The 25,021-nt window shown below is 41.1% G+C and overlaps 2 protein-coding genes across 2 annotated transcripts; both read left to right on the top strand.

Annotated features, from left to right (window-relative positions):
- The first annotated feature begins 1,177 nt into the window (after positions 1 to 1,177).
- Positions 1,178 to 18,681, top strand: cfap44 (cilia and flagella associated protein 44). The gene is made up of 35 exons (XM_076030835.1): positions 1,178 to 1,192; positions 1,642 to 1,795; positions 2,066 to 2,228; positions 2,470 to 2,572; positions 2,663 to 2,879; positions 3,046 to 3,160; positions 3,796 to 3,960; positions 4,332 to 4,487; positions 4,569 to 4,616; positions 4,855 to 4,954; positions 5,456 to 5,550; positions 5,646 to 5,858; positions 6,191 to 6,301; positions 6,397 to 6,549; positions 6,678 to 6,878; positions 7,050 to 7,192; positions 7,726 to 8,005; positions 8,511 to 8,566; positions 9,235 to 9,397; positions 10,299 to 10,417; positions 10,873 to 11,075; positions 11,173 to 11,340; positions 11,437 to 11,581; positions 13,036 to 13,213; positions 13,715 to 13,956; positions 14,131 to 14,395; positions 14,544 to 14,747; positions 14,922 to 15,114; positions 15,189 to 15,266; positions 16,116 to 16,246; positions 16,349 to 16,465; positions 16,693 to 16,894; positions 17,098 to 17,258; positions 17,419 to 17,553; positions 18,287 to 18,681. Exons 2-35 carry the CDS (start codon positions 1,665 to 1,667, stop codon positions 18,596 to 18,598), a joined length of 5,466 nt encoding a protein of 1,821 aa, XP_075886950.1. The 5' UTR covers positions 1,178 to 1,192; positions 1,642 to 1,664; the 3' UTR covers positions 18,599 to 18,681.
- Positions 18,682 to 19,563: 882 nt separating this feature from the next.
- On the top strand, positions 19,564 to 24,969 carry mob4 (MOB family member 4, phocein). The gene is made up of 8 exons (XM_076030862.1): positions 19,564 to 19,730; positions 21,640 to 21,702; positions 21,970 to 22,070; positions 22,418 to 22,460; positions 22,613 to 22,699; positions 22,832 to 22,911; positions 24,229 to 24,340; positions 24,448 to 24,969. The coding sequence occupies exons 1-8, from the start codon at positions 19,671 to 19,673 to the stop codon at positions 24,580 to 24,582; spliced, it is 681 nt and encodes a 226-aa protein (XP_075886977.1). The 5' UTR covers positions 19,564 to 19,670; the 3' UTR covers positions 24,583 to 24,969.
- The last annotated feature ends 52 nt before the right edge of the window (positions 24,970 to 25,021 follow it).

Below are 25,021 nucleotides of genomic sequence, written 5' to 3'. Positions count from 1 at the left end.
CAGTTCATCGCAGGGCCTGCATTATAATAATGTTCTTGATTTCTGAACATTTTGGCGAAATGCCTTGTTACCACCTTAAGGTGGTAGTATATGATCCCAGACCCCACACTTCATTAAAATAAATTCTAACGTGGCATTTCAAATTAAAGGCCATCTATATATTTGTTTTCATTATGCACATAATGTTTCTCTGTTTTTGGATGACCATTCCTTTGAAATTAAATATGAAGCTTTTTGGAAACTGAGAGAGGGGTCTCTGAGTGTTGTTTACTACCACCCTGAAGTGCAATCATCCAGTAATAACAAGGAATTTTCCAAAAAATATTATTTGGAAATTGAGTACATTGTAACTCAATCTAAAAAATTTTTTAGGAGCACCTTTATTTTGGAATGGTTCATCAGAATTTTCTGAATTTGATTGAGGGGTTTCCTGGAGTTGTGTACTCTCATTTCAGAGTGTAATCATCGAGTGATAATAAGGAATCTTCCCAAAAATATTAACCTTACATCAAGCACAAACAAAAAATACCCTTAATTTTTAGATGGCCATTATTTTTGAAATGCTGCATCAAAATTTTCTGAAATTGAGTGAGTCCGTGTTTACAACCTCAAAAGAGGAATCATTCAGCGATAACAAGGTATTTCCTCAAAATATGAGGATCAGAAGTTTGTACACTATAATCAAAAATTTTGGAAGACATTTTGAGATGCTACTTCAGAATTTTTCAGAATTTGAATGAGGGGTCCAAAGGGGTCTTACATTACCACCCTGAATTGGGAATATCCAGTGAACCATTTTCCCCAAAATGTTTTATTGTTCCCAAGTTACCAAGCCCTTTGTTTCATTTTCTTTTGTACAAATAAGTAAATAGATTTATTCTTCCAAATATTATTCCATCAACAGCATGGACGTACTGAACAAATGAAATGCCATGTGCAAGAGAAAAGTGATTCTATCAGTGCCTTTGTGCTAAGTAATAATAACCATAAACTTCTGGTAAAGAGTGAGGTACAGAGGAGTTAATTGAAGCAAAAGTCCAAAGCGATGCAATTACAGAAGTCAAGAATTCTCAGATTAAAGTCAAATGCCACTCCCTCCACCCCTTGGCCCCCCCACACATGCACTCACATGCACACCTGACTTGGCACTCAAAAGATGTTGCACATGGATGAACTCCTCCTCTATCGATAGGTGAGTTTTGCTCCTTGTGTAAAACTGAAAATGCAGTAAGTCATTAGGAGCCAATTATTTCATTTTTTTTAATAGCCTGCATCATAACATATCTCAATAGAAATGATGGTAATTTACTAAATCTCATTACATCAACTCTTATCTTGAAACACAGATGTTAATGTGCTTTCTTGTTGCCAGGGTCACATATTACTATATGAAGAAAATCAGGTGACAGTTATTTGTAAAATATTATCAACTTCAATTTTAGACAGTGCAAAATGTCCAAATGCTGTAAAAGTATTCAGTCAGACTACATGGAGAGAGCGTTTGAGATTCTCAATTGAATTTAGGTCTGGACTTTGACTGAAAATAAATAAAATCATCATAAATGAATAAAGTCTGTGTTTTTGTACTTTAACAACCTGTTTATTTTTTTTCATGAACTTTGTGTTTTCATAATCTCGCAGTAAACAAAAAATAAAGACAAGCAATGGAGCCACCCACTGAGGAGGATTCAGACAATCAGCTCTTTGCAGAAAAGTACTACGAAAGTGAAACGCTGCACTCTCGACCATTCGTCACACCCGACTCCGATATCCCTGAGAACCTGCTGCACCTCTGGTATGCTTCTTCAAAATGTGTTCATTTCAGTTCAGACAAACAAATGCAGCATCACTCAGCGGCACATCAGACATTACAATTGTCGGTAAATCCAGTGAATTGATGCCCTCCCAGCAGTAATACCATGTATACAAGTATGTACAAATACATCTAGGTAGATTGAGTTAGTTTAGTTTGTCTTAACAATCATTTAATATTATCGGTGGACCTTTAGTACCGTGATAAAATCAAACTTTATGCGATGTGAATTAATATTTGTCCCGTGTCCAGGCACTCCTTTGGCTATGACAGCGGGCGCCGGGCAAATCTGCAACTGCTGGATGAAACAACTCTCATCTTCATAGCGGGGAACATACTGGTTCTGATTGACACAGAAACCAAGGATCAAAAATACCTCCGTTCCTGCAGTGGAGGTGGAATTGGATGTGTCGCGGTAAGATGGCCACACGGGTCATGTTGGATAGGACAACGAGAAAGTGACCTACTTATGAAACCATATTCAGTCTTTCAAATGTTATTTTTGTAACTATTTTGTCCATTTACATTTGAGAAGTTGCCCCAAACTTCTGTAGTATTGCCATGAGCCAGAAAAACAACAAGACAACAACATTTGCAGGCTCGAAACACAACATTGCTTGGTAATCGGGCGTTTGCTTTTCTTCGTGCGTGTCCAGTCATACTCAAGCAAGGAATATTTCGCCGTGGCAGAGAAGGGAAACCTGCCAGACATCGTAGTCTATGAGTATCCATCGTTACGACCCTACCGCGTTCTCAGAGGTACATGAATACTTGTTGTTGTTTTTTTTTTTGGTTTTCCATGAGCGTTTCCACTTTACTGACAATGCTAGCTTTACCTTCATCTCCCAGGGGGCACAGAATGTGCTTACAGTTTTGTGGATTTTAATCTTGACGGGAGCCTGCTGGCCAGTGTGGGATGCGCACCGGACTACATGTTGACGCTCTGGGATTGGAGGCAAGAGCAGGTGCTATTAAGCTGCAAGGCCATCTCTCAGGAGGTCTACAGAGTGAGCTTTTCCCCATACGAGCTGGATTCGCTCACCTCTTCGGGATCTCAGCACATCAAGTAAAGTACATCTGTTTAGATCCTTTTCATTCTGTTTCCAATACAATGATGCAACAAATGTAGACATTTCAGAATAGAGGATTGCTGTTCCTGGAAATCGTAATCACGCTTATTTATTTATTTATTTTTGACACTCAACAAATATTTCTTCTTTTCACTATGATAGGTTCTGGAAAATGGCCAGCACTTTCACTGGTCTGAAACTGCAAGGCCAAATTGGGCGATTTGGAAAAACACCAGCCACTGATGTTGAGGGCTATGTGGAGTTTCCTGATGGGAAGGTTTGTGCAACATCATCACCCTGCACAGCACTGCGATTCCAAGAAGTGTTGCACTTAGTAAACTGAGACTCCATTCTCCTGCTAAGCATCCTTATGAACCGCATCATCTTTACCATGCATGTGCATGAATAGCCAAGGTACATACAATACTATTGCTACGCCACCAGCTTCCACTTACAATATTTAGAGTTACATATTATATTATATTATATTATATTATATTATATTATTATACACCTCTTCTAATACTGTTGTAGATGTGTGTCTGTCTAGCTTAAATATATATTATTACATTATTATATTCTGTAGAATTTTAACATGTTTTCAGATGTTAAAATTTTAAAAGTTTAAGAACAACAGTAGGTCATCAGCAATCACAGTGATGAGTCATCCTTGATCGAGCCATGATTAAGAACTTGACATCAGAGAGAGGGAGGTTAACTCTTATTTAATTTTATCATAGTCCTTCATCAGTGGGACACTAAGGTCTATTTGTGGTAATGTCTTTCTGAGAGCCTAATTAAACAAAGTGGAATTCTAAAGAAAATAAAAACTGTCTTCATAATTCGTGCACCTGCTGTGCCGTCTTAACAGTACGAGTTGTGGCTTCTGGACCATGTTCATTCCCCTCTCAGGTGCTGTCTGGCGCAAGTTGGGGAAACCTGCTTCTGTGGGATGGCAGTACCATCAAGGTGGAAATCTGTCGGAAGGAGGGCAAGAGCTGTCATGTCGGCATTTCCCAACCTTTTGCACTGGAAGATGAACTCGTGATGACAATGGGCTCAGACGGAGTTATTCGGGTAACTTTTTAACCTTTTTCTTGCTGGTAAATGCTGCTGAGCTGAACATTGTGCACTGTATTAATGACACATGCGTTGTACTTACACCCCTACCTTTATCTCTTTCATATTTTGTACAGTATAGGAGTTTGTGCATGCAATGCAGAAGCTGGATTTAGAGCTTGATATCACATTTACAACATAATATTTACCATTAGATACAAAAAAAAAGATTTTTTTTTTCTATTTCTGTGTCTTTAATTTTCTTTGATAATTTTGTAGAGGATTTTGTCTGAAGAATTGGGTGTAGGGATTTGATTGTTTACAGTATCTGTTTATCCTTTATTCAGCTTATTGTGGTCATTTTTTCAAGTCTTAATGGTTTCCTCCAGGGTTGGGACTTTGAGAGCATCAACACTGCCATCGGTAACGACAGCCACAACAGGTTCGAGATGGAACCCATAAATGAGATGATGGTGGGACATAACGTCAGCCTCACCTTTGCGGTGAAGAGCTCTTTGCCAGATTCCTTCACCTGGTTTGCTCAGGTTAGTCTAAAATTTCACTTGACAAAATGTCACAAAAACTTTGAATAACATCCATCATAAAAAGGACATCTGTCCTCACAGGATTCACGGGGAGCCATTTGGAAACTGGATCTTTCATTTCTCAGCCTGGTGAGTTTTAAGCACTGAGTTAATCAAAACCCAGCACACGATGAAACGTCTTTGGCAGTCTTAACACTATAATTGTGCGACTAAGGCTTTAGCCAGTCTAACCTAGCTAGAGGCTCCTTCGGCAAGAAGAATTAACGTTTGAACTGAGAAGGAACAGAAAATATTGCAATATTATGTGTAAATAATGCCAGTTCAGTTCCTTGCAAATTTCATGTGTGCGTTTGTGCTGTGCAATCAGGCTCCTGACCCAGAGTGTCTGTTTTGCTTCCACGCTGGACCAATAAAAGGCCTGGATGTGTCAAAGCACTCTTTCCTGATGGCCACAACCTCACTTGACCGTAAGTTGTAGACGTATGTGCACCTCCACAGTCATCATTGCCAATCACCTTGACTCAGGTATAATCGTACTCTTGCATACTCTTGCGTTTGGTAGCCTGGTGGAAATCTTCCTTTGTGTAGTGCTCCTCCATTTACACCTGGTAAACCTCTCTAACCACGACGAGGCGGCAACCCACCGCAGAAGACAAAACATTCATTGGGGTGACTGTGGCTCAGGAGGTAGAGCAGGTTGTCCAATGACCAAAAAGGTTGGCGGTTCAAATCCCGCTCCATACTAGTCTGTCTAGTCTGAAACTTAACCCTAAATTGCTTCCAATGGGGCTGGCAGTGCCTCGCATGGCAGCAGCCACCCATTGGTGTGTGAATGGATGGATGAATGACAGGCCTTTATAAAGCGCTTTGAGGTACCGTGAAGGTGCTGGAAAAGCGCTGTATAATTGCAATTCATTTACCATTCATATGGACGTACTAACGAGCATTAATCTCTCTGTTCCCTTCAGGTTTAATCAAGGTTTTTGATTTCCTGACCAAAAAGGAACTAACCAGCAGCACCTACAATCAGGGTGGAACTACTATTTGCTGGGCTCCACCATCTGTAAGTGCCACTGCTGAAGTTGCGTTGTATTGGCGATAACCATAACAACAACCCCCTCCAAAAAAAACAAAAAACTAACTAATGTTTATGTGAAGGTGGACCAGACTGGAGGTCTAATTATTACAGGCTTTGAGGATGGTGTGGTCAGATTACTGGAGCTCTATGACCCTCACAAGCTAGCTGAAGTCCATCATGAGCGCCGCCCCATTGGAGAAGCCAAGCTACGCCTTAAACAGGCCTTCAAACCCCATAACGAACCAGTTACCGCTGTTGCATTTGACCTAAATGGGATTATCTTAGCCACAGGGGTAAGATATTTTTCATTTAAGTTTTCTTTTCCTAGTTTTGAGGTGTTTGATATTTTCATTGATATCAGGTTTTTATTCTGCTACAAAAAAGTTATTAAAATTCCATAACCTGTTTTAACTGTCTTAGCTGACAAACACAACTGAACCCGTCTAGAGACTGTTGCAAAACGTAAATGATTGTGGATACAAATGCAGATAAGAATTTATTGATCGGTTGGTGTATTGTTTTGATTAAGTTTAGAGATTAAATAAAAATCAGAACATGTGGATTATGTTGGTTTAAATGATGGTTAAGACTTCTGTTTCTTGTCTGTTTGATTTTGAACCGGCAGAGCTCCGATTGCACTGTGTTTTTCTTTGTGGTTGGAGAGAAATATAGCCCGATTGGATTTGTTAGTGTACCTGGGCCAGTGCAGGCCCTGGAATGGTCCCCTCATTTCCATGTATGTCCTTCCTTTCTTTGCCAATTTTTTCGTGACTATTATGGGACGAAATATATATTCAACTGATTGGATTTTTTTTTAAACGATTCACACAGACTGAAAATAGGCTTCTCGTCCTGTGTCAAAGTGGCCACGTTGTGGAGGTGCCCTGTCCTGACTTGAATACTCCAGAGTCAACCAAAACCTTCAGGCTATTTGATCTGCCCAGTAGAGTTTTCAGGTTCAGGAGCATCAAATCCCAAATTAAGGTATGGCCTTTGGTTTATTGTTGAGAGTTTTTCTTTTTCCTGTTGTGTACTGAAAGAATGTCAGTAGTTTTAGTCAAAGCCCACTACTACCATAATTTCAGACCATTTGTTTTGCTCAAATACCTCAGAGAAACATGGAAATTGCAAAACGACAAGCTGTCAAGGAGCAGAAAAAGAAAGAGAAAGAAGCAAGTGGGAAAAAACCAGGCCAGCTGGAGCCCGAGCAGAAGGAGGAGGAGGAGGAGTTACCTCCCATTTACATTCCACAGAAACTGAGTCCACTCTTCTGTGGGTTTTACTCACAGCCTAACCAGTTCTGGCTCTCCATGGTAAATGCATACTCGTACTCGCAAACACACAAGTGAACATATTACAAATGTTTTGAAGCAGTCCGATCCTCTGCAAAAAAGAAAATAAATTATGTGATGTATATAAAATGCTGTGATGCTATACTAACTATATGTTTTTTCTTCTTAACTATCTCTCTCCTGTACCTATAGGGAGGCTTTGACGCAGGATTTTTGTATCACTGTAAGTTCTCTGAGGAACAGGATCAGGATTTGAACCAGCAGCAGGATGAGCCTTTTGGCTTCATCCCGGTTGAGAATGCTGAAGATGACCCAATTTGCACCATCACCTTTAGGTAACAAATTTGTGTTTAACGAGTTTCGTGTTTTGTTTTGTTTTTTAATCTGCTGTCGACAAGAACAGAACCGCTTTAAAAGGGGGAAAAAAAAACCTGTAATTCAGCTATATAATAGCAGTCTGCTCATCTAATCATATCTGGCAAATGGCTAATTATGCCTATATATGTCTATATTAGACAGAGTTATATCTAATTATGTCTACATTATACTTATATAATATAGACATAATTAGCCATTTGCTAGTAAGGAGTTAGCAGCAGATGTGGACTGCAATTTTCAAAGCTAAAATAAATGTTTAAACCTGATTTGTAAATTAAACAAGGGAAATAAATTGGGCTCATAGGATGATGATGATACAATCTGACAGCAATGATGATAGTGTAATGTAATGTAGCTCCGAATGAAGCATTACTCCAGTGAGATAAAATAAAAAGCATGATAGCCAACGTGGCGTGAAATCAGTCCGGACAAAACTAACCCTTACTTCTTAAACCTTCCCTCTTGTGTTGGGCTGTATGGTGTTTTGCAGCGCCAACAGGCAGCTGATGCTCTGCGGCATGCACTCAGGATTTATCAGGGTTTACCCCCTGCAGCCCAATGACTACATCCTCAGCTCCATGAAAGCTTACTGGGCTCTCAGCGTACATGACAATCAGTATGGACACCTGCAGCACGTCAAGTGGAGCCACGATGACCAGTTCGTGCTGACGGCAGGCGATGACGGGAACATCTTCAGCTTCAGCGTCTGTCCTCCAAGTGAGCTTCAGGAGAAATTAGAGACAATGACGGTCAAGGTCCCTTCTCCGAGGGTCAGTATCCATTCAATTATTTTAGATTTTGCAGATCAACAAAACTATGTTACATTGAGATCTTTTTAAGTCAGTTTGATAAGAAATGGGCAGAGCTGCAGTATCAAGATCAAAACTAGAAAGAAGAAACAGATCAGTTGTTCAATGTTGGTTAAGTTTTCCTTCTTTGACACAGGATAATATATACAGTATATATATATATATATATATATACATATATATGTATATTTATATATATATATATATATATATATATATATATATATATATATATACACATATATATGTATATGTATATGTATATATATATATATATATATATATATATATGTATGTATGTATGTATGTATGTGTATATATATATATATATATATATATATATGTATGTATGTATGTATGTATGTGTATATATATATATATATATATATATATATATATATATATATATATACATATATATACATATACATACACAAATACTTTAATTGGTATTTTGCTTTAACAGCTGGGTTTTGAAAATGAAGAATTAGCCTTCGACATTGAGGACCCTGCAGCATACAGGTAGTTTTTTAAAAACTATGTTTGAACGTGTTGAAAGTGTGAGAAAAATAAAAAAAATTCCCAGTAATTTTAAAAGGTACTGATTTTTCTATTGTTAAATTTTTATGAAAGGGGGAAAGTAAAGACATAATACAGTGCAAAAACAAAACATGAAGACATATGCTGCGACAGAACAAACTTGTTAGTTTGGGTGAATAGCGTTAGTGTCTGGGATTGGGGGACAGTGAATAATTTCAAAAAATAAATAAATAATAAAAACAGCCAACACTGGAAGCACATGCAATCATAAAACTTATCTATGGGCGTCTTATCCATGACACCCACTTTATTCTTGGGACACCACCTTGACAGCCCACAGTTGATTGTCACCATGTGGCTAAGCAGTTCATCACTGGTTAGATTTGGCATGAGTCCAAAGGAAACAACCATTTATTTCATCCTGATGTCTATTTTCTAATCTAAATTTCCATGCGTCTGTCACTATAAATAGTCAGTGTGATCTAAGTGTAAGTGTAATCCTTTTATTTTTAGGTAGCCTTGCTACACCTGGTCAGGTGGAGATGGAGCTAGATTTTTGCTAAATCCGGCATATGTTTTTTGATATGCTTTGTCTCTGAAAAACAAAAACACAAGTCTCAATTACCTCTCTGACACCTCACCCCTTGCAGCATAGAGACAGCTAAACAAAAGCTGGAGGAGGATCGTCTGCGTAAGGAAGCAGAGCAAAGGGTTTCAGGAAAGCGTAAGAAGTTGGCTGAACTAAAGCACAGGTACCAAGAGGTGCTCAAGGTCAACCAAAGTCTGTCAGAGCATGTTCATCTCACACCTGAGGTAAGACACTCAGACACACAAGCACACTATTTTAAGGACTCGCAATTCAACATGACTATGTAAAGATGAATATTTGCTCAGGAAATGAGTGAAATATCTAAGCACACATTTAACTTTTTAATCCCAACCCCATTCCAAACTCTTACTTTCACTTTCGTCCTTTGAGCAGTTTGCTTAAGATGCCTGATTCAGCATAGGACAGATATGGATTTTCTTTTGATAGATTTGTCTTGGAAGCCTGATTGGGGTCATGTTTTGTTTCAATCAACTATTTGTTTTTAATTTATTTTAAAGTGAAACAACAACTTTATTTGTATTTAAGTTCATTTCTGTGTGTATTTTGTTTTTTGTTTTGACTATTACAGTATTATCGCACGTGGCCTGACCAACCTCACAAATGGACCTTTGACACATTGAATACATTCTTTGTGGCGTTTTCCTTTTACAATTTGTATTTGAGTACCCTGGTCTAAGGTATGGTTCTGCTGATGAGTCGGAGCATTTACCTCCTGGCAGAATCCTAAGGAGTCCAAAATTGTTTTAACTTGTGTATTGAGACTGTTTCTCTGTCATTCTGAATATTGAAGTCTCCTAAGTCAATGCCAAGTTAGAATTTGTCAGATATCATCTAAAAAAAAAAAAAAAAAAAAAAGACCCTGTAGGACGTTAATTCATTCAAATTCATTTGGATTAATGCAGAACATTCATGCGTAAACTCTCAAATTAACTCTAGTTTGATTTAGGTTTAATATTAATTACCAGATTGGAATTCTTCGTAGCTGCATAGCTGCACCTCATCTTGAGCGAGAAGTGTATAAATATGGATGGGAGGGCAGGCTTCATTAACATTAAGGAACAATGAGAACGTTCACAGACATGTTGTATCTTTCTATTTGAGCAGGAGTTTCAACTTAATCAAAGATTCAGTGAGCTTGTTGAAAAAGTGAAGGTGGATGTGAGAAAGCAGATGAGCTGGCCGCTGGAGCGCTGCACCATAGCGCTCAACAAACTCCAGGAGGGGTACTGAGCACACACACGCAGGCACAAACACAAACATCATTTTTTCATAATTGTTATATAAGCTTCTTGTCATCAGTATAATTGATACTGACACAGAATGGAGCAACAATAGTGTTAAATCTTTTCCCCTTGGAAACAAGGGGACAGCTGATAAATTGAAACAAAGAGGAGTGGTAAAGCCAACAATGTAACACGATCGACAAATAATGTTCATTATTAAATGTAGAGACTAAGTGTTTGAATATACTGAACCGTGTACTTAATAAGTCACTCATTTCTGTAAGGCCGATTGTAACGGATTGTAAATTTGATTCGGATTATTTTAACGTGTTACACCGGCTAGCCTTGAAAAATATTGACATTGGGTTTGGTTAAATAAGGTAATCAGATCAACAAGAAAAAAAAAAATGCTTAAAATATCAAACTCATTTTCTATTGTCTTTGTTTGTTCTCAGGTACAGAGACCACTTGGAAACCAGTATGGTGGTCGGTGTTCTCGCAATCAGCACCAATGACATCCTTTCCACATACCCACTGTCACATTCCGGCGAGCCTTCAGCGCACTTTGATCAACACAGCATTAACGGCTCTTTTGACAACGATGCATCTGGTGATCTTGGTGCATCTGCCCCAGCAGAGAAATTGGAACTTTCTAAAGGTTACATATAATTAGAGGGGGGATAAATGAAACGCATTTGTGTATTTTACAGAATTATTTTAAAACCTGTCTCAACTGTTACCCATGTGTTTTACAGGTGGAGAGGTGTCAAGCTTAGAGGCTAATCAAGCTGGCACAAATATGCCAGTCACCAAGTCACCAGAGCAACCTAGGCAAGACAGCAACATCAGCCAGTCTGTTCAAGATGCATCCGCTGCACCAGCCTTTAAGTCCAAAACAGAACCTGAAGAAGATCTATTAGAAGGTATTCCATTTGTGTGTATGTGTGTGTTTTTGTTTTTTTGTTTGTTTTTTTACTTTCAAAGTCATTTATTATCCATTATCTTGCTGTCTTTTTCAGATGAGGAGGATTTGTGTCCTCCGATGGCTCGGCCAACAGGTGTAAAGCTGACGGCTCAGCAGGAGGAGAGGCTACGAAAAGCCGATGATAGAGCTGTGAAAGCTCAAGCAGTGATAGAGGAGAGGAAACAAAAATGGGCCGAACTGTGAGTGCATAATTGCCATGTCACTGCCAGTTCTGTGTGTTTAAACAAGGGTTCACAGCAGGGTTGTGGCAGGTGGCAGTTAAGGTTGAGGGCCTTGACTAACCGGGCTTCAGAAAGAGCCTCGAGCTCTAGTGGAGCTTGAGCTTGTGTGTTTGAGATGTACTGGCTAGATATAGTCGGGCTCGCCCCCCACGCACAGTGGAAGGGTAGGAGGAAAGATAGTGAAGGCAACAACTCCATGGAGGCTATGGAGGACTATTTGTCACCCTCAAAGAAATTTTGCCAAGCCGTCCGGCACCCCAGGAGGGAGAAGCAGTGCTCCACCAACTCTGTGCAGGCGGGAGGATGTTGACCTCGACTGTGGATGTCGTTGAGTGGTGAAAGGAATACTTTGAGGATCTCCTCAATCCCACCGTCAAGTCTTTCGCTGAGGAAGCAGAGACTGGGTGGAGGTGGACTCATCCATCACCCAAGCCAAAGTCACAGAGATGGTTAGAAAGTGCCCTGGGAGTGGATGAGATCCGCCTGAATACCTCAAGTCTCTGGATGTGCAGGGATCACGACTGACATGTGTCTGTAACGTTGCTTGGTGGTCGGGCACAGTGCCTCTTGGATTGGCAGACCGGGTTGGTGGTTCCACTTTTTAAGAAGGGGGATCGGAAGATCTGCTCCAACTATAGGGGATCACACTTCTCAGCCTCCCAGAGAAAGTCCATTCCTTGGTACTGGAGAGGAGGGTACGGCCAATATTGGAACTTTGGATTCAGGAGGAACAGTACGGTTCTGTCCTGGTTGCGGAACACTGAATCAGCTCCACACACTCCATCTGGTGCTTGAGGGTCCATGGGAGTTCATGGAAATTTGGAGAATTCACTCAACCATGTCCCTCGAAGCGTCTTGTGGAGATCTCCGGGAGTAGGGGGACGGAGGCCCTCTGTGAAGGGCCGTCCGGGTCCATCTATGACCAGACTTGGAGTCTGGTTCACATTGCCGGCAGTAAGTCAGACCTATTCCTTGTGCATGTTGGACTCTAGCAGGGCTGTCCTCTGTCACTGGTTCTGTTCATTATTTTCAATGGACAGAATGGTTTGTAGATCACATGATCTGCGTGGATCTCTTTAAAATGTGGGCAAGACGTCAATGCATGGAAACTGGTTGCAATGTTCTCCACTAACTAACACTAGTAGTGAACAGCAGGCCAATCACAAGGCAGTGAGCTGTTCCAATTGGTGGAGCCACAGACGAAGCAGTTAGGGGATAACAGCTAAAACAGCATCGTCAGGCTGAGAGAGAAACGCTTGTTTTGTAAGGCCTAGCTCAAATGTATTAAGTATGGAAATGGTAATAATGCCATAACAGCATATTATTTATTTGACTATTTGACATCCAATTTAGTTATAAAATGCAAAGGAAGGGAAAATGTTATAGTGCTAAAACAATTGCTGGATCTGCAGGTTTCTGGAAATGCCTGGTGAAACCTGGGAAGATCCTCATTGTGTGGAAGCAATCAAGATAGCTAGAGAGAACATTGGGGACTTGAAACTGAAATCAGATGGAGACTACGTGGTGCCCAAACACTTGAGGATGAATGCCCAGCAGAAGAGAGCCCAGCTAGTAGGCCTTGAGACAAAAGTACGTGCTAACTCGCTCTTGCATACACCCAACACTTTATGAGCTTTTGCTGGGAAAATTATTTTCATTATTCAAGAACTGACTACCACCATTCGTACTGTTGTTACACAACTGAAATGCATTATGCAGGCTTTCAATCAATGAAACCTTAAAGTTGAGACCTTTTACATAGTTATAAACAGAAACTGTGACATTTTCAACAGTGTGACAGTATCACATCTACGACACTTTGAAAAACTCTAAACTAATTTAGACAATTACTAGTGTCACTGACTTTCTGTTAGGACCCAATTGTTAAATATCATCATCATCATCATCATCATCATCATCATTCACTAATTATACCTTATTTAAATTATAAACCAGTCAATACGTACAACCAGCTTGTGGTACCCCTGAGTAAATTGATATCAGGGTTTCTACTGGCCCAACGTGGTGGTAGTTACTAACAAATGTGTGTGTATGTGAAGTGTAGTAATTCTTTTGAGTCTGTTTTGCCAGATTTGTCAAGAGAAATCTGAGATGAACAAACGCATCATTGCGTTGCGGGACTCCAAGATTTCCCTGATGTTTCAGTTGCATTGTCAGGCAGCGGAAGCCAGTGAGATCCAGATGCATCTTGCAGCAAATCTCCACTGCTCCATTCCTACAGTGCCCACATTAATACCAAAGGAAATTCCAGATAAGAAGTTTCAGTGTACTCATGCTACGCTTCAACAATACCGGGTTCTAAAGGATAAAAGGTAAAGAATCTAAAGCCGGCTACAGATAAAAATCAAATATTAAAATTGGTCAGAGGGATGTCTTAAAACCTCACACAGCTGAGGCAAGAACTAAAGCAAAGAACAGGACTATGTGCCGGTTGTACATTTTGATCATTCTAGCTTTAATTATTCGAAGTATTTATTTTCAAACAGGTCCAAGATGAGAACAGGGGAGGAGGAGGAAGATTCAAAGTTTTTGGAGCAGCTAGAGGAAGCAATGAGGGGGCAAGAGGAGGAGCATCATGGAACAATGAAGGGAGGGACTCTTGGCCAGACAGCTTTTGTTTTAACCCTTGAGGAAAAAGAAGAAGAGCAGACATTATTGAATCAAGGAATAAGGCAAAGTGAGCTGGAGGAGATGGTCCTGAGAGAGGAGGACCTCAAGCTGCTGCACCAGCAGAAGTTGCTTCTGGAAGAGGTGAGTTATGGGATTGCTGCGGGATGCAGTGGCTTTTAATCAAGCGAAATCTGTTTCAAATGGCACAAAGTGATTATTGACTTGGAGTCATGACAAGTGCACGACACTCTAAGATGGTCTTTGGATGTGCAATGTGTCGCGCCATCAGATGGAGAGGTCAGTCCGCCACTTTGACACGGAGCACCAGCTGCTGCGCAACGAGAACCTGCGCCTGTCCATGCAGCTCAACATGGCCGACCTCGAGCAGCTGATGCTGTTCCAGGAGCTGCTGATTCTCGAAGAGTCCAAAACGAAGAGGGACGCCCTACAAAAGAAGCTAAATGCATGCATCAAGGAGGAGAACAGTATTGTGGTGGGTGAGAGTCCGCATATCTGCAGTCGTGCCGCTCTCTTTGTGGATGACGCTTTCGTGTCCCTTCCTTGTAGCCTTTCCTCCCAAAACCCATGCAGATGAGAAGTGAATCTTTTGAGCTTAAGTCTGCTTTTGTAATAGACTCACCTACTTTGTTTCTCTCCATTCTGACAGTCTAAGTTAGAGGAGGGCAACCAGCAGCTTGAGCTGAAGCGCGCGGAAATACTCAACTTACAAGAGAGAGAGACTGCCTTGGTTGCAGCCATGCAGTCGTCAGTGAACACGAGCAAGTTGAAAGACTTGCTTACAAAGGTCTTCTGGAAGAAAATCAAGCATGTGAAGAATAAGGGGCAAGCAGGAGACGAAGGTGAAATGACATGTGAAATGTAGCGCCAGTCAATTTGCCACTGCGTACTTCATAGGCTACTTGTGCGTTCGCAGATGACTCCGATGAAGAGGATGACAGTGACGAATCCGATTCCGATGAGGATGACGTCGACGACAGCGTCTGCCCACCAGGTCAGCTGTCTACCTAAAATTCCAGCTCTACTCTCCTCTGAGGCTGCCTTGTTTTTGTTGTCAGTTTGAGCTAACGGTGAGCGTTTTTGCGAGATGCTGTAAATAGACGGCGAACGTACCGTTTCACAGAGATGGTGCAAGCCTGCGCCACTTCTCCGGAGCTCCAATAGTTCTACACAAGTAGAGACTACTGTTTTAGCTGCCACTTAAATATTTTTCTCTCTTTCTCTCAAACATCAAACTTACATTCATCACTTTCAACCATCACGTTTTATACTGTTAGCTGTTAGCAGCGTTTCTCAACTGGTGGGTGGGTCGGAGCTGTTTTGGTTGGGTTGCGGCTTCGCGGGCAGTTCCCCTTTCTCTTGTGGATTTTATAATCGAGAAAACGTTGGCCATTTATTTTGCAGGACACACAATTCAATTGTGTCAATAATTTATTTACTGGACGCGACAGAAAGTGGGCTAGCGATTTCATTTTTGTGGAATGAGGTTCAGCGCTGTTGAAATACATTTTGGTCCCGACTTCATAACAAGCGAAAAATAAAATGTGGGCCCCGAGACTCCACCACTTGAGAACAAGTGTGTTAAACAATCATAGTGCACGATTGTGCTACCAAAGTGCGTATAATATTACATTATTACATTTTATTCATGTAGTTAATTAGATTTCAACAGCGTGTGCAGAATTCTTCATTTTAAAGACCGTCCATGCAATGGTCTGCGCGGGCAGATTTCCTGCAAAGACTATTTATTCCACTTAGGTGTCTCATCTTTGGTACAGTCAGTATGGTCAAAAGCACCCAACGCATGCCTCCACTTGAACACGGATGTGCTTGCTTCTCATAGGCTGTGACCCAGACTTGTTTGAGTACGTACTGAAGCTACGCAAGCGCCGATTTGACCTGGAGGAAATATTGGCGGAGAAGAAACGGAGTTGTGACACTCTGAAGAGGAACTGTGACTTGCTCTCCGAGAAGGTTGTAAACTCCTCAGCTTTTTAGGTTATAACAGACATGTATCTTCTCGACCTCCGCCCTTTTTTCTCACTCTGGCGTGTGCTCATTTTGATGGGCCTTCAGGAAAAGTTGTCAAAGAACAGTCTCAAAGCAGTGGAAGATGACCTGGAGTTACTTTACAAGGAGGATCAGCTGAAAATGAACAGCTTGGATATAATGATTCCTCTGCATCTCAACCAGGTAAAAAAAAAAAAGAACTCAACCTATATGTTACACTCAGATGTACCAGTACACACTTGGCCAATAAAGTTGATTCTGAGTCTGATAACATTTTGTCAAAAGTTGCACTTTTAATTACATTTTTTTAGATAAATGTTTAATTTTTGACCACCTTTTCTTTCTTTTTTTTATTGTGTTGCACAATGATAATTTTACCTCTTTTTTTTCCATGTCTATTTTTCTACTAGATTGCATTTGAGACTAATGGCTTGGTGCCATCCGACCTGAGTCAAGCGGTGCTGCTGAACAGGGCGGAGCGGAGGCAGCTGCAGGAGTGCATCGATCAGCAGCAAGTCAGGAATAAGGAGCAACGAGATTTGAACAACAAGGCCCGTCAGCAGGTTGTCAGGCTCACCAGAGACATCAAAGATAAGCGCATCAAGCTGCAGGGTGAGATCACTCGCAGGGCGCGATCACACAAAACTCAAGAAAATGACAAATGCATAAAAAAGAGAGAGAAAAAAAATATGAGAATCAAGAACCAGAAACCTGAAAGTAGCGCTCATTGGCTCGATTCCTTGGAATCACGGTTCAAAAGATTGGTAATATCCATTAATACTGGTCTTTAATGAGTGGATGTGTGGGTGTTGTAGAAGTCAAGCAGGAGTGCGAACAGTCAATGATGAGGAAGTTTGGAAAACTGGTGAATATGGACGCCATGATGACGATTGGAGGGAACCGAAGGCTGGAAGAACTCAAGCAGGAAAAGCAACTGAAAGAAGCTGAACACAGCAAGGAAATCAAACAATCAGTAGTATGTGTTTTTGTATAATATGTGTGTTTATGTACATGTTTGAGTTATCGGCATCCCCCCCCCCCCCCCCCCCCGTTTTGTTTTCAACCTTTAATTAATCCTAAAGGTAAAACTGAAAATTGTTGCATTAATCAGTTTGGTTTTTCCTTTATGTGCATAGGATAAACTGGATGAGGCTCGCCAGGCTCTGAATGAGATAATCATTCATAACACAAAGCTTCTTTGCCAGAAGAGGAGCTTCATTGACCAGAGCAGAGAACTGGAGCAGAAAATCAATCTCAGGCAAAAGAAACTGGTAAATTCTCTCTTAAATACTTTTTAATATAAAATTCTTTAACATTTCTTAAACTTTTTTTTAGCATGTGATTTTGTTGATGCAAAAACAAAATCCCTGCCCCCTAAATATTTTGTTATTACAGGGAAGTCTTTGTCAACTACTGCAGCCAATAGGAAAAAAAAAATGGATGGGATTATTTTACATTTAAGTGTGACATTCATAATATAATTTTAGCCTAAACAAAGAGAGACATAACAATTTTAATTTCATGCAAGGGTTCGTTTGACGGTTTTAATTATTTTGTCCCTTCGTGCCGATATGAACAGGATTTTTTTTTTTAACTAAATGATGGTAATAAAAAAAATGTAAATCTGATATTTACATACTGTAAGTGCTAAATAATTGAATCCAAGTGTTTACTGGAATCCATATTGATATAACTTATAACTAATAACTAATTTGTAATTTTCTGCCAGGCAAATATTTCTGTTTTGGACAATCTGCAGATATCTTTTTTTCTCTGTTCAGCTCTGCTTGACATTTATTTATCTTTATCTCCTCGCTTTGGTTCGCGTATTTCATTCTATGTTTTTATTCATGATACCATATTAATAATTCTATAACAAAGACATGAAACAAACATTTTTTTTGTTTTTTGTTTTACAAATTAGCCAGCTGTAACAGACTCTTCCTGTAGAATGCTCATATACCTGTTAGCATAGCTGCTAATGTCTGTTTATTTTGCTTTCAGGGCAGACAGCTTCAGGATCAATGGAGAATTGCTGACCAGGAGGTCCAGAAGCTTCAGCAACTCGTGAGAATGCAAAGCGAGAAGGCTGATGCCCTCAGGAAAGAGATAAGCCTCCTAGGCCAGAAAGGGGGCCACATCCTACCCCCTGAACACATGCTGCCCTCCCAGTCCTCAAGCAAACGCCAGCTTTGGACTCCGGGCCGCATTCAACAGCCCCAGTCCTTCACTGGGACGAGTAGGAAACGACTAGCCAAGTCCTCTGCCCACACGGGAACGACCAAACTTCCTGTTTTGCCGGCCAACAAAAGCTGATTCCGGACTTCATTATAAATGTATATGCTCTAGCTACCGGGGAACATCCCCGATATTATGCACAAATGATTATGAACAAATACTTTAATTGATTGTTTTTCTGAAGGGATGTGTGTGTGTGTGTGTGTGTGTGTGTGTGTGTGTGTGTGTGTGTGTGTGTGTGTGTGTGTGTGTGTGTGTGTGTATAAACACACCCTGTAAATATGATCATGAAGTTATTCTCCATCGTCTGTTTTCTTCATGACATATTATACACTGGGTTGCGCTGCTTTTATTGTTGTGTATTACAGTAGAGTTTTTATCCAATTAACAATATGTCAGTTAGCTTGTGTTGTCAGGCTTTGGAGTCAACAATGCCAATTCCCGTGCTTCTCTAAGTGATCGGACCACAGTCAGTACTTTTGCTGGACATACGGAAACTTTACTGACCGTCTTAAACTCACCATTTATTTTTGATTATTGACGGGATTGATGCTACTACGAAGTGTATTTATTTACTGTAGGTAGGACTAAGTACGACATCACTGAAGGCCTATAGGTGTGAATTACAATAGTGGACTGATTTTGATCTGAGTTCTATAACTATCATAAAAATATCACCATTAGTTATGAGCGCACAATATTTTTCTGGTTTGCAGAATGTTTTTTTTCCCCCGTTCATGCAGTGGTGTAGGCTCATTGCATAGTAGTAACAATCAGTTATGGCAGTAGAATTCAGTTTCATTATAAACAAAATAGATCAAATGCGTTTGTTTTTTTTTAATATAGGCTTGTTAAATTAACTTTTTTCAACGTCAATGTCAATTGGAATCCTTTCCAACATACATATTCTCAAAACGAAAACGTTTTGTACGTCGATGACGTCACCAGGAAGTGGGCGGAGCTAGCCTCCAACGCCGAGAAATGAAGTGACAGGGCTCATAGAGCATGCGCAGTAGTGTCGCGTCGACGAAGAAGAAGAAGAAGAAGAAGAAGAAGAAGAAGAAGAAGAAGAAGAAGAAGAAGACGACGACGACGAAGAAGAAGAACGTCATCATCATCGTCATCATCATCATCCAGGTATTCTGTCGAGATGGTCATGGCGGAGGGCTCTGCTGTTCTCAGGAGGAATCGGCCTGGAACCAAGGCTAAGGTTTGCCTTTTACTACCAATAATTAAAGACTATATTCACAGCGCCATGACGAATCTGTAACGCTAGCCTACTTTACCGCTCATGTTTTCCTAAATCTTTTCGCCAGTGAGTAAATAACTAATCTAAGGGGCCTGACCTGGAAATTGTTAGCTAGCTTAGCAAATGCTACACACAACATAAAGATAAATAATGCGTACAACGTTCATGTTTATGTTGGGTTAATCGCGAGTATTTGTGAGCGATGATATGATATATATGCGATTACATTAGCATTACAATACATTGACGCCAAAGGGAAGCCGAAATAGCTTCGATCTCGATTTTGGACAGTTGCTTCGGATCAGCTGCCAGCGTTTAACGTTAACTGGCGACTTGTGTGTGTCGTTGTCCTAGCTACAGACATTCAGAAATGAAGTGGTGAATGCGTAGTTGTCCTCGCCGCTGTCTGTTATAGTATATTCCTTTACGGTAACGCGCACTGCCTACTTCCGCTCGGTCTTTCTGATGTGTTTTTATGATGCACGTCAAATCAGGCCGTCGCGCTTTGAATGTTGTTGGTGCAAGAGTTCAGTACAAGCGAGGGGGGAAAAAAATATAATCTTCCTTGGAAAGAGCGTGAAAATAATGTAGCCAGCAATCACGGTGACAAGTGGTGACAACATCAACATTAGTGGCAGTTTTCCTAGATGGTCGTTCTTACTCATGGTCGTGGTTGGACATTTTGTGTTTTATTACTAGCGTTAGTTAGTGTGAGCAGGCACTAATCTGATCGTGAGATTTAGAAGACGAATTTGTAATTATAAATTTCACATTTTTGTATTCGGGCTCTCTGGAAAGCTTCTAATCTCTTCCTGTGGGTGCTGCCCACTGCTCCTGTTGCTTATTGCACGTTAACAACAAGTTAGTAACAAATTGACCAGTGTTGCAGAAACGAAAAAAATATGTAGTACTGGGTTTCTTGTGTGACGACGGCCTAAAGTTTTGCTAACTAGGTAAACAAATAGGTGTATTAACGGGAAATTGATAAGTACAGATGGAGAATTCGATGTGCTTGCCGTGGACGATCTCCTCGGTGCGAAGGCCACTGGCAATACTGGTAGAGGGAGTGTGAGCGAATGAGCGCTGCTGTCTAAAATCTGACCACTTAATTCAAGCAGCATTTAGCCGTTTATATATGGCAAATAGTAGATATAATGTGTAGCCATCATAGTTGTGACATCACATGTCGTGTCGCAATGGAAAATTTCTGTTTGTAATAATTGTTATGGTCTGTATTCACATGAATAAACTTTAGTCCCTGTTGAAAGCAGAACCTCAGCGAGTCTTTGATATTGTTTATTTTTGCCTCTTTCGCTCTATGTCGAGTGGAAAATATTTTTAACAAGAAACACACATCAAGTGGTCACATTTTAAATTGTAGCGCTCAACCTCTCACCCTCCCTCTCCCGAGCTTGCCAGTGAACTACAGTGGCCTGCGCACGCAAACCCGGATATCTCGTCTGCGTTCTTCTTCGTTGGTTTATTTGAGAACGCAAGCATTCACCGTAAATGCAAACGCGCTGTCAGGTGGGCTGGATTGTCCACACCAGGCTTCCTTAGAAATATGGCTGTGCAAGATGGCAGCTAACTGGAAACGGAACCCTTGATCTATGGATATTCTTATATATATAAATAAGAACCTTTCTAAGGGAAGGAAAACCATATAACTTTTATTGTTCTGCATGTACACACTGTTATTGATGTATTTATGGGCAGTATATGAAGTTTTTACCATTGTAAAACTCATAAATGAGGTCAAATATTACACACTGGACCTTTTAAGCTCCTTGGATCCTGGAAATGGTTCATAAAATGCAATACGACTTGGCTGTGCAGTTGTTGGATTGAACTTTCACTCCTTCTGTTAAAGGATTTCTACAATTGGCCAGATGAATCCTTTGAAGAAATGGATAGCACCTTGGCTGTTCAACAGGTGGGTTGGTGCTTTTCCCTTGGTGTTTTGTAATGGAATTTTTTTTTTTTTACTTTTTAAAATTGGAGATGTATAATATAACAGTTTTGGGGAAACAAGGAAGGCTTTAATCTACTAAATGGGCCTGTATCTAAAGGAACGGTAAGCCAGAAAAGCTGAACTGGCCGTGTGAGCCTGTTACTGTAATTCAATTTGTGGCTCAGTAGGTGAAATGTTGCATTGTAAGATGACTGTGCCGCTGTTACTTTATGCATGTTTCTGTTTCAGTATATTCAGCAGAACATCAGATCAGATTGCTCCAATATTGACAAGATCCTGGAACCTCCGGAGGGCCAGGATGAGGGTGTGTGGAAGTACGAGCACTTGAGGTTGGTGAAAGGAACATGCGTATGATCCCTATGATATCCTGGTTTGCTTGAAAGCCTCAGACGCCCTCCGGCGGAAAGTGGTTCATCCTTGGGACAAAACTTCCAGAAAATCTCCAGAAAAGAGTTTATTCCCAGCACGACGTCACGGTGTCGTACATGCCGCGTCCCTCGGCCTGTGCTGATTGGCGAATGTGTCACACGAGTGACTTACAGAGGCGTGATGGGAAGTGACGCGACTGTGTGCACCCTATGGGCCGTGTAGTTTACAAATAACCTGGTGGACTTTTTTGTCGTATGTGCTATTAGAGATGTCCGGTGTTGATATTGTTTTTGCTCTGTCCTTGAAGGCAGTTCTGCCTGGAGCTCAATGGACTCGCTGTGAAACTGCAGGTCAGTCGCAACACTCACCTTTGGTTGAAGAGTAGAACAGTTTGTTGCGTTCCTAAGCATACCCTCGTGTCCACGCTGATGAACAAAGGAACATATTTGACCTGCCTTTGAGAACGTCTTGGTGGTGAGTGAGCTCTGGTTTCGTCCTTCAGAGTGAATGCCACCCGGACACCTGCACCCAGATGACGGCCACGGAGCAGTGGATCTTTTTATGTGCGGCTCACAAGACACCTAAAGAGGTGTGTGTGTGTGTGTGTGTGTGTGTGTGTGTGTGTGTGTGTGTGTGTGTGTGTGTGTGTGTGTGTGTGTGTGTGTGTGTGTGTGTGTGTGTGTGTGTAATGTGTTGTGTGCTGCTCTTGCTAAATCCACAGTGCCCTGCCATCGACTACACCAGGCACACGCTGGACGGAGCTGCCTGCCTTCTCAACAGCAATAAATACTTCCCCAGCAGGTCAGTTGCACTGCCGTACAACTGCACTGACGCATTGACGTAGATCCACTTAGACGTTTGTTTGGGAGGATAGAAACAATTTCGAAACAAAACGGAGCTCAATATTACCACAGTGTTGTGTTTGTTCTACGTGTGCGTCTGCGTGGTGTTGCTGGAAAAGCATAAAGAAAAATAAATCAAACCGCTTGCACAGGGTGTCCCCAAAAAAAAAAAAAAAAATCACATCATTTTAAAAGCAATTATCTTGAAAACGTGAAAAGCGTTCAGTATGTGCACCGCGGCACAGGTCACAACGGGGTGTGGCCAGGTCACAGCTGGGTGACACGGCACGGGTCCACTGGGTGTGGCCAGGTCACAGCTGGGTGACTGCGTGCGAGCACGTTCCGAGACGCAACACGACTTCCCTGTGGGAGTGAACTGCAAGGCTCGACCTGAAAACAGAGCAAAAAAATAAAAAAAATAAAGCATGAAATATAAAACTTTGATCCGTTTCTGTACATTCTGTGAAAATTTGAGGGGATTTCAACAAGAACTGGCAAAATTATTGGCCTGCGAAATGATGATTTTTTTTTGGGGGGGGGGGGTGTGGGGGGACACCCTGTATTGTACAAAATGCAGTTATTTGAAGTGTCGGTGCATTTTGCTCATTCCAGTTCAAGATTTAAGATGAAAACTGCTTTATTATTTTCCAGCTGAACTCCGACGTTTCACAGTAAAGCACATAAATAAATAAATAAATAAAAATCCAGCACATTGTAAAATATTCTGAAAAGTGACGACCTGACTAACCCGAACGACTTTTATCGTGTTGGATTGATGCGGCTGCCAAGAGTCAAGCATGGAGAGAATAGAACAGCCTTATATGTTTTTATACAAAGTGAAGAAGAAGAAGAAGAAGACCTTTATTGATCCCAAATTTGCATAATTACAGCAACAACAAAAAAGAAAAAAGAAATTGGCTGCAGTGCAAAAGGTCAAGAATTATCTTAACTGAAGATATAGACAAAAATGAAGTATTTGTAAGTATGTATGGAAAAAAAGCGAGATAAAAAAGCAAGATGTTTACATATTAAACGTTTGAATGTACATGTGCCTCATGCTCTGCTAAATAGTTTCTATGGCAATCTACATGAGAAATTTACAGTTATTGTAGTTTTTTTTTTTTTTTTTAATTTTTATTTATCCTAAGTGTCGTGGTTTCACACCTCGGGCTGCTGGAAACACGCACACACACCGACTTCGGCTGCAGCCGGTGTTTCGTTCGTTTCTGCACCTCAGTTTTTTTTGTTGTTTTTTTCCCTCCGTCTGTCTTTGCAGGGTGAGCATCAAAGAGTCCTCAGTCGCCAAACTTGGCTCCGTCTGCCGCCGCATCTATAGGATATTCTCGCACGCTTACTTCCACCACCGCCAGATATTCGACAAGTACGAGGTCAGTTCGCTTTTCAGCGTCCGCGCGCTCCGTCTTCGCTCCTCCAAAAAAACCAAAAAAAAAAAAAACCTTCCCGAAATTGAAATGCTTTTTGTGCCTCCGCGCAGAACGAGACCTTCCTGTGTCACCGGTTCACGCGCTTTGTGATGAAGTACAACCTGATGTCCAAGGACAACCTGATCGTCCCCATCCTGGAGGAGGAGGTCCAGAACACTTCGTCCGCCGGGGAGAGCGAAGCCTAGAGGGCTGCCGCAGAATTCCACACGTTGACGACACTCGTACCTTGTGTACGAGACACGCGCGCACACATACAGACACACAGAAACACAGAAACACACACACACACACACACACACACACCCACACACACACACGAGTGTAATAAGGCTCCGTCTGTAAACGCTTGGTCCTTCATTCCCGTCATCTTGGTCCTTCTCAACGGAGGGACCGAGACCCAGAAACAGGCTAGATTAGCGGCCACCTGATCTGATCATGGAAATGTCGGCAAAGACTCGTCCAGACGGCCCCTTCGCTGTATATTTACCCCTCACATACATTGTTGTGTTCTGATGGTGCTTCACTAACTGTCTGCTCCTGTCCACAATTCTCTTCTTTTTCTTTTTCCTTTTTCTTTAAAAAAAACAAAAAAAACAACAACCTTTCAACCTATTTAGAGATGTC

The sequence above is a fragment of the Nelusetta ayraudi genome, unplaced genomic scaffold, assembly GCF_046127955.1.
Source record: "Nelusetta ayraudi isolate G7.1 ecotype Tasmania unplaced genomic scaffold, CSIRO-AGI_Nayr_v1 ptg000031l, whole genome shotgun sequence".
Lineage (NCBI taxonomy): Eukaryota > Metazoa > Chordata > Actinopteri > Tetraodontiformes > Monacanthidae > Nelusetta > Nelusetta ayraudi.
Note: the sequence above shows the minus strand (reverse complement) of the source record. Positions and strands in the feature narration are given on the sequence as shown.

Excerpts from the sequence above, each read along its gene's own strand:
- cfap44 (XM_076030835.1), top strand. The coding sequence starts at position 1,665 with ATGGAGCCACCCACTGAGGAGGATTCAGACAATCAGCTCTTTGCAGAA. Across the intron at positions 6,879-7,049 it reads ACCAGTTCTGGCTCTCCATG|GGAGGCTTTGACGCAGGATT; the intron begins GTAAATGCATAC and ends CTGTACCTATAG. Across the intron at positions 17,259-17,418 it reads AGGAAATCAAACAATCAGTA|GATAAACTGGATGAGGCTCG; the intron begins GTATGTGTTTTT and ends TTATGTGCATAG.
- mob4 (XM_076030862.1), top strand. The coding sequence starts at position 19,671 with ATGGTCATGGCGGAGGGCTCTGCTGTTCTCAGGAGGAATCGGCCTGGA. Across the intron at positions 19,731-21,639 it reads GGCCTGGAACCAAGGCTAAG|GATTTCTACAATTGGCCAGA; the intron begins GTTTGCCTTTTA and ends CTTCTGTTAAAG. Across the intron at positions 21,703-21,969 it reads GCACCTTGGCTGTTCAACAG|TATATTCAGCAGAACATCAG; the intron begins GTGGGTTGGTGC and ends TTTCTGTTTCAG.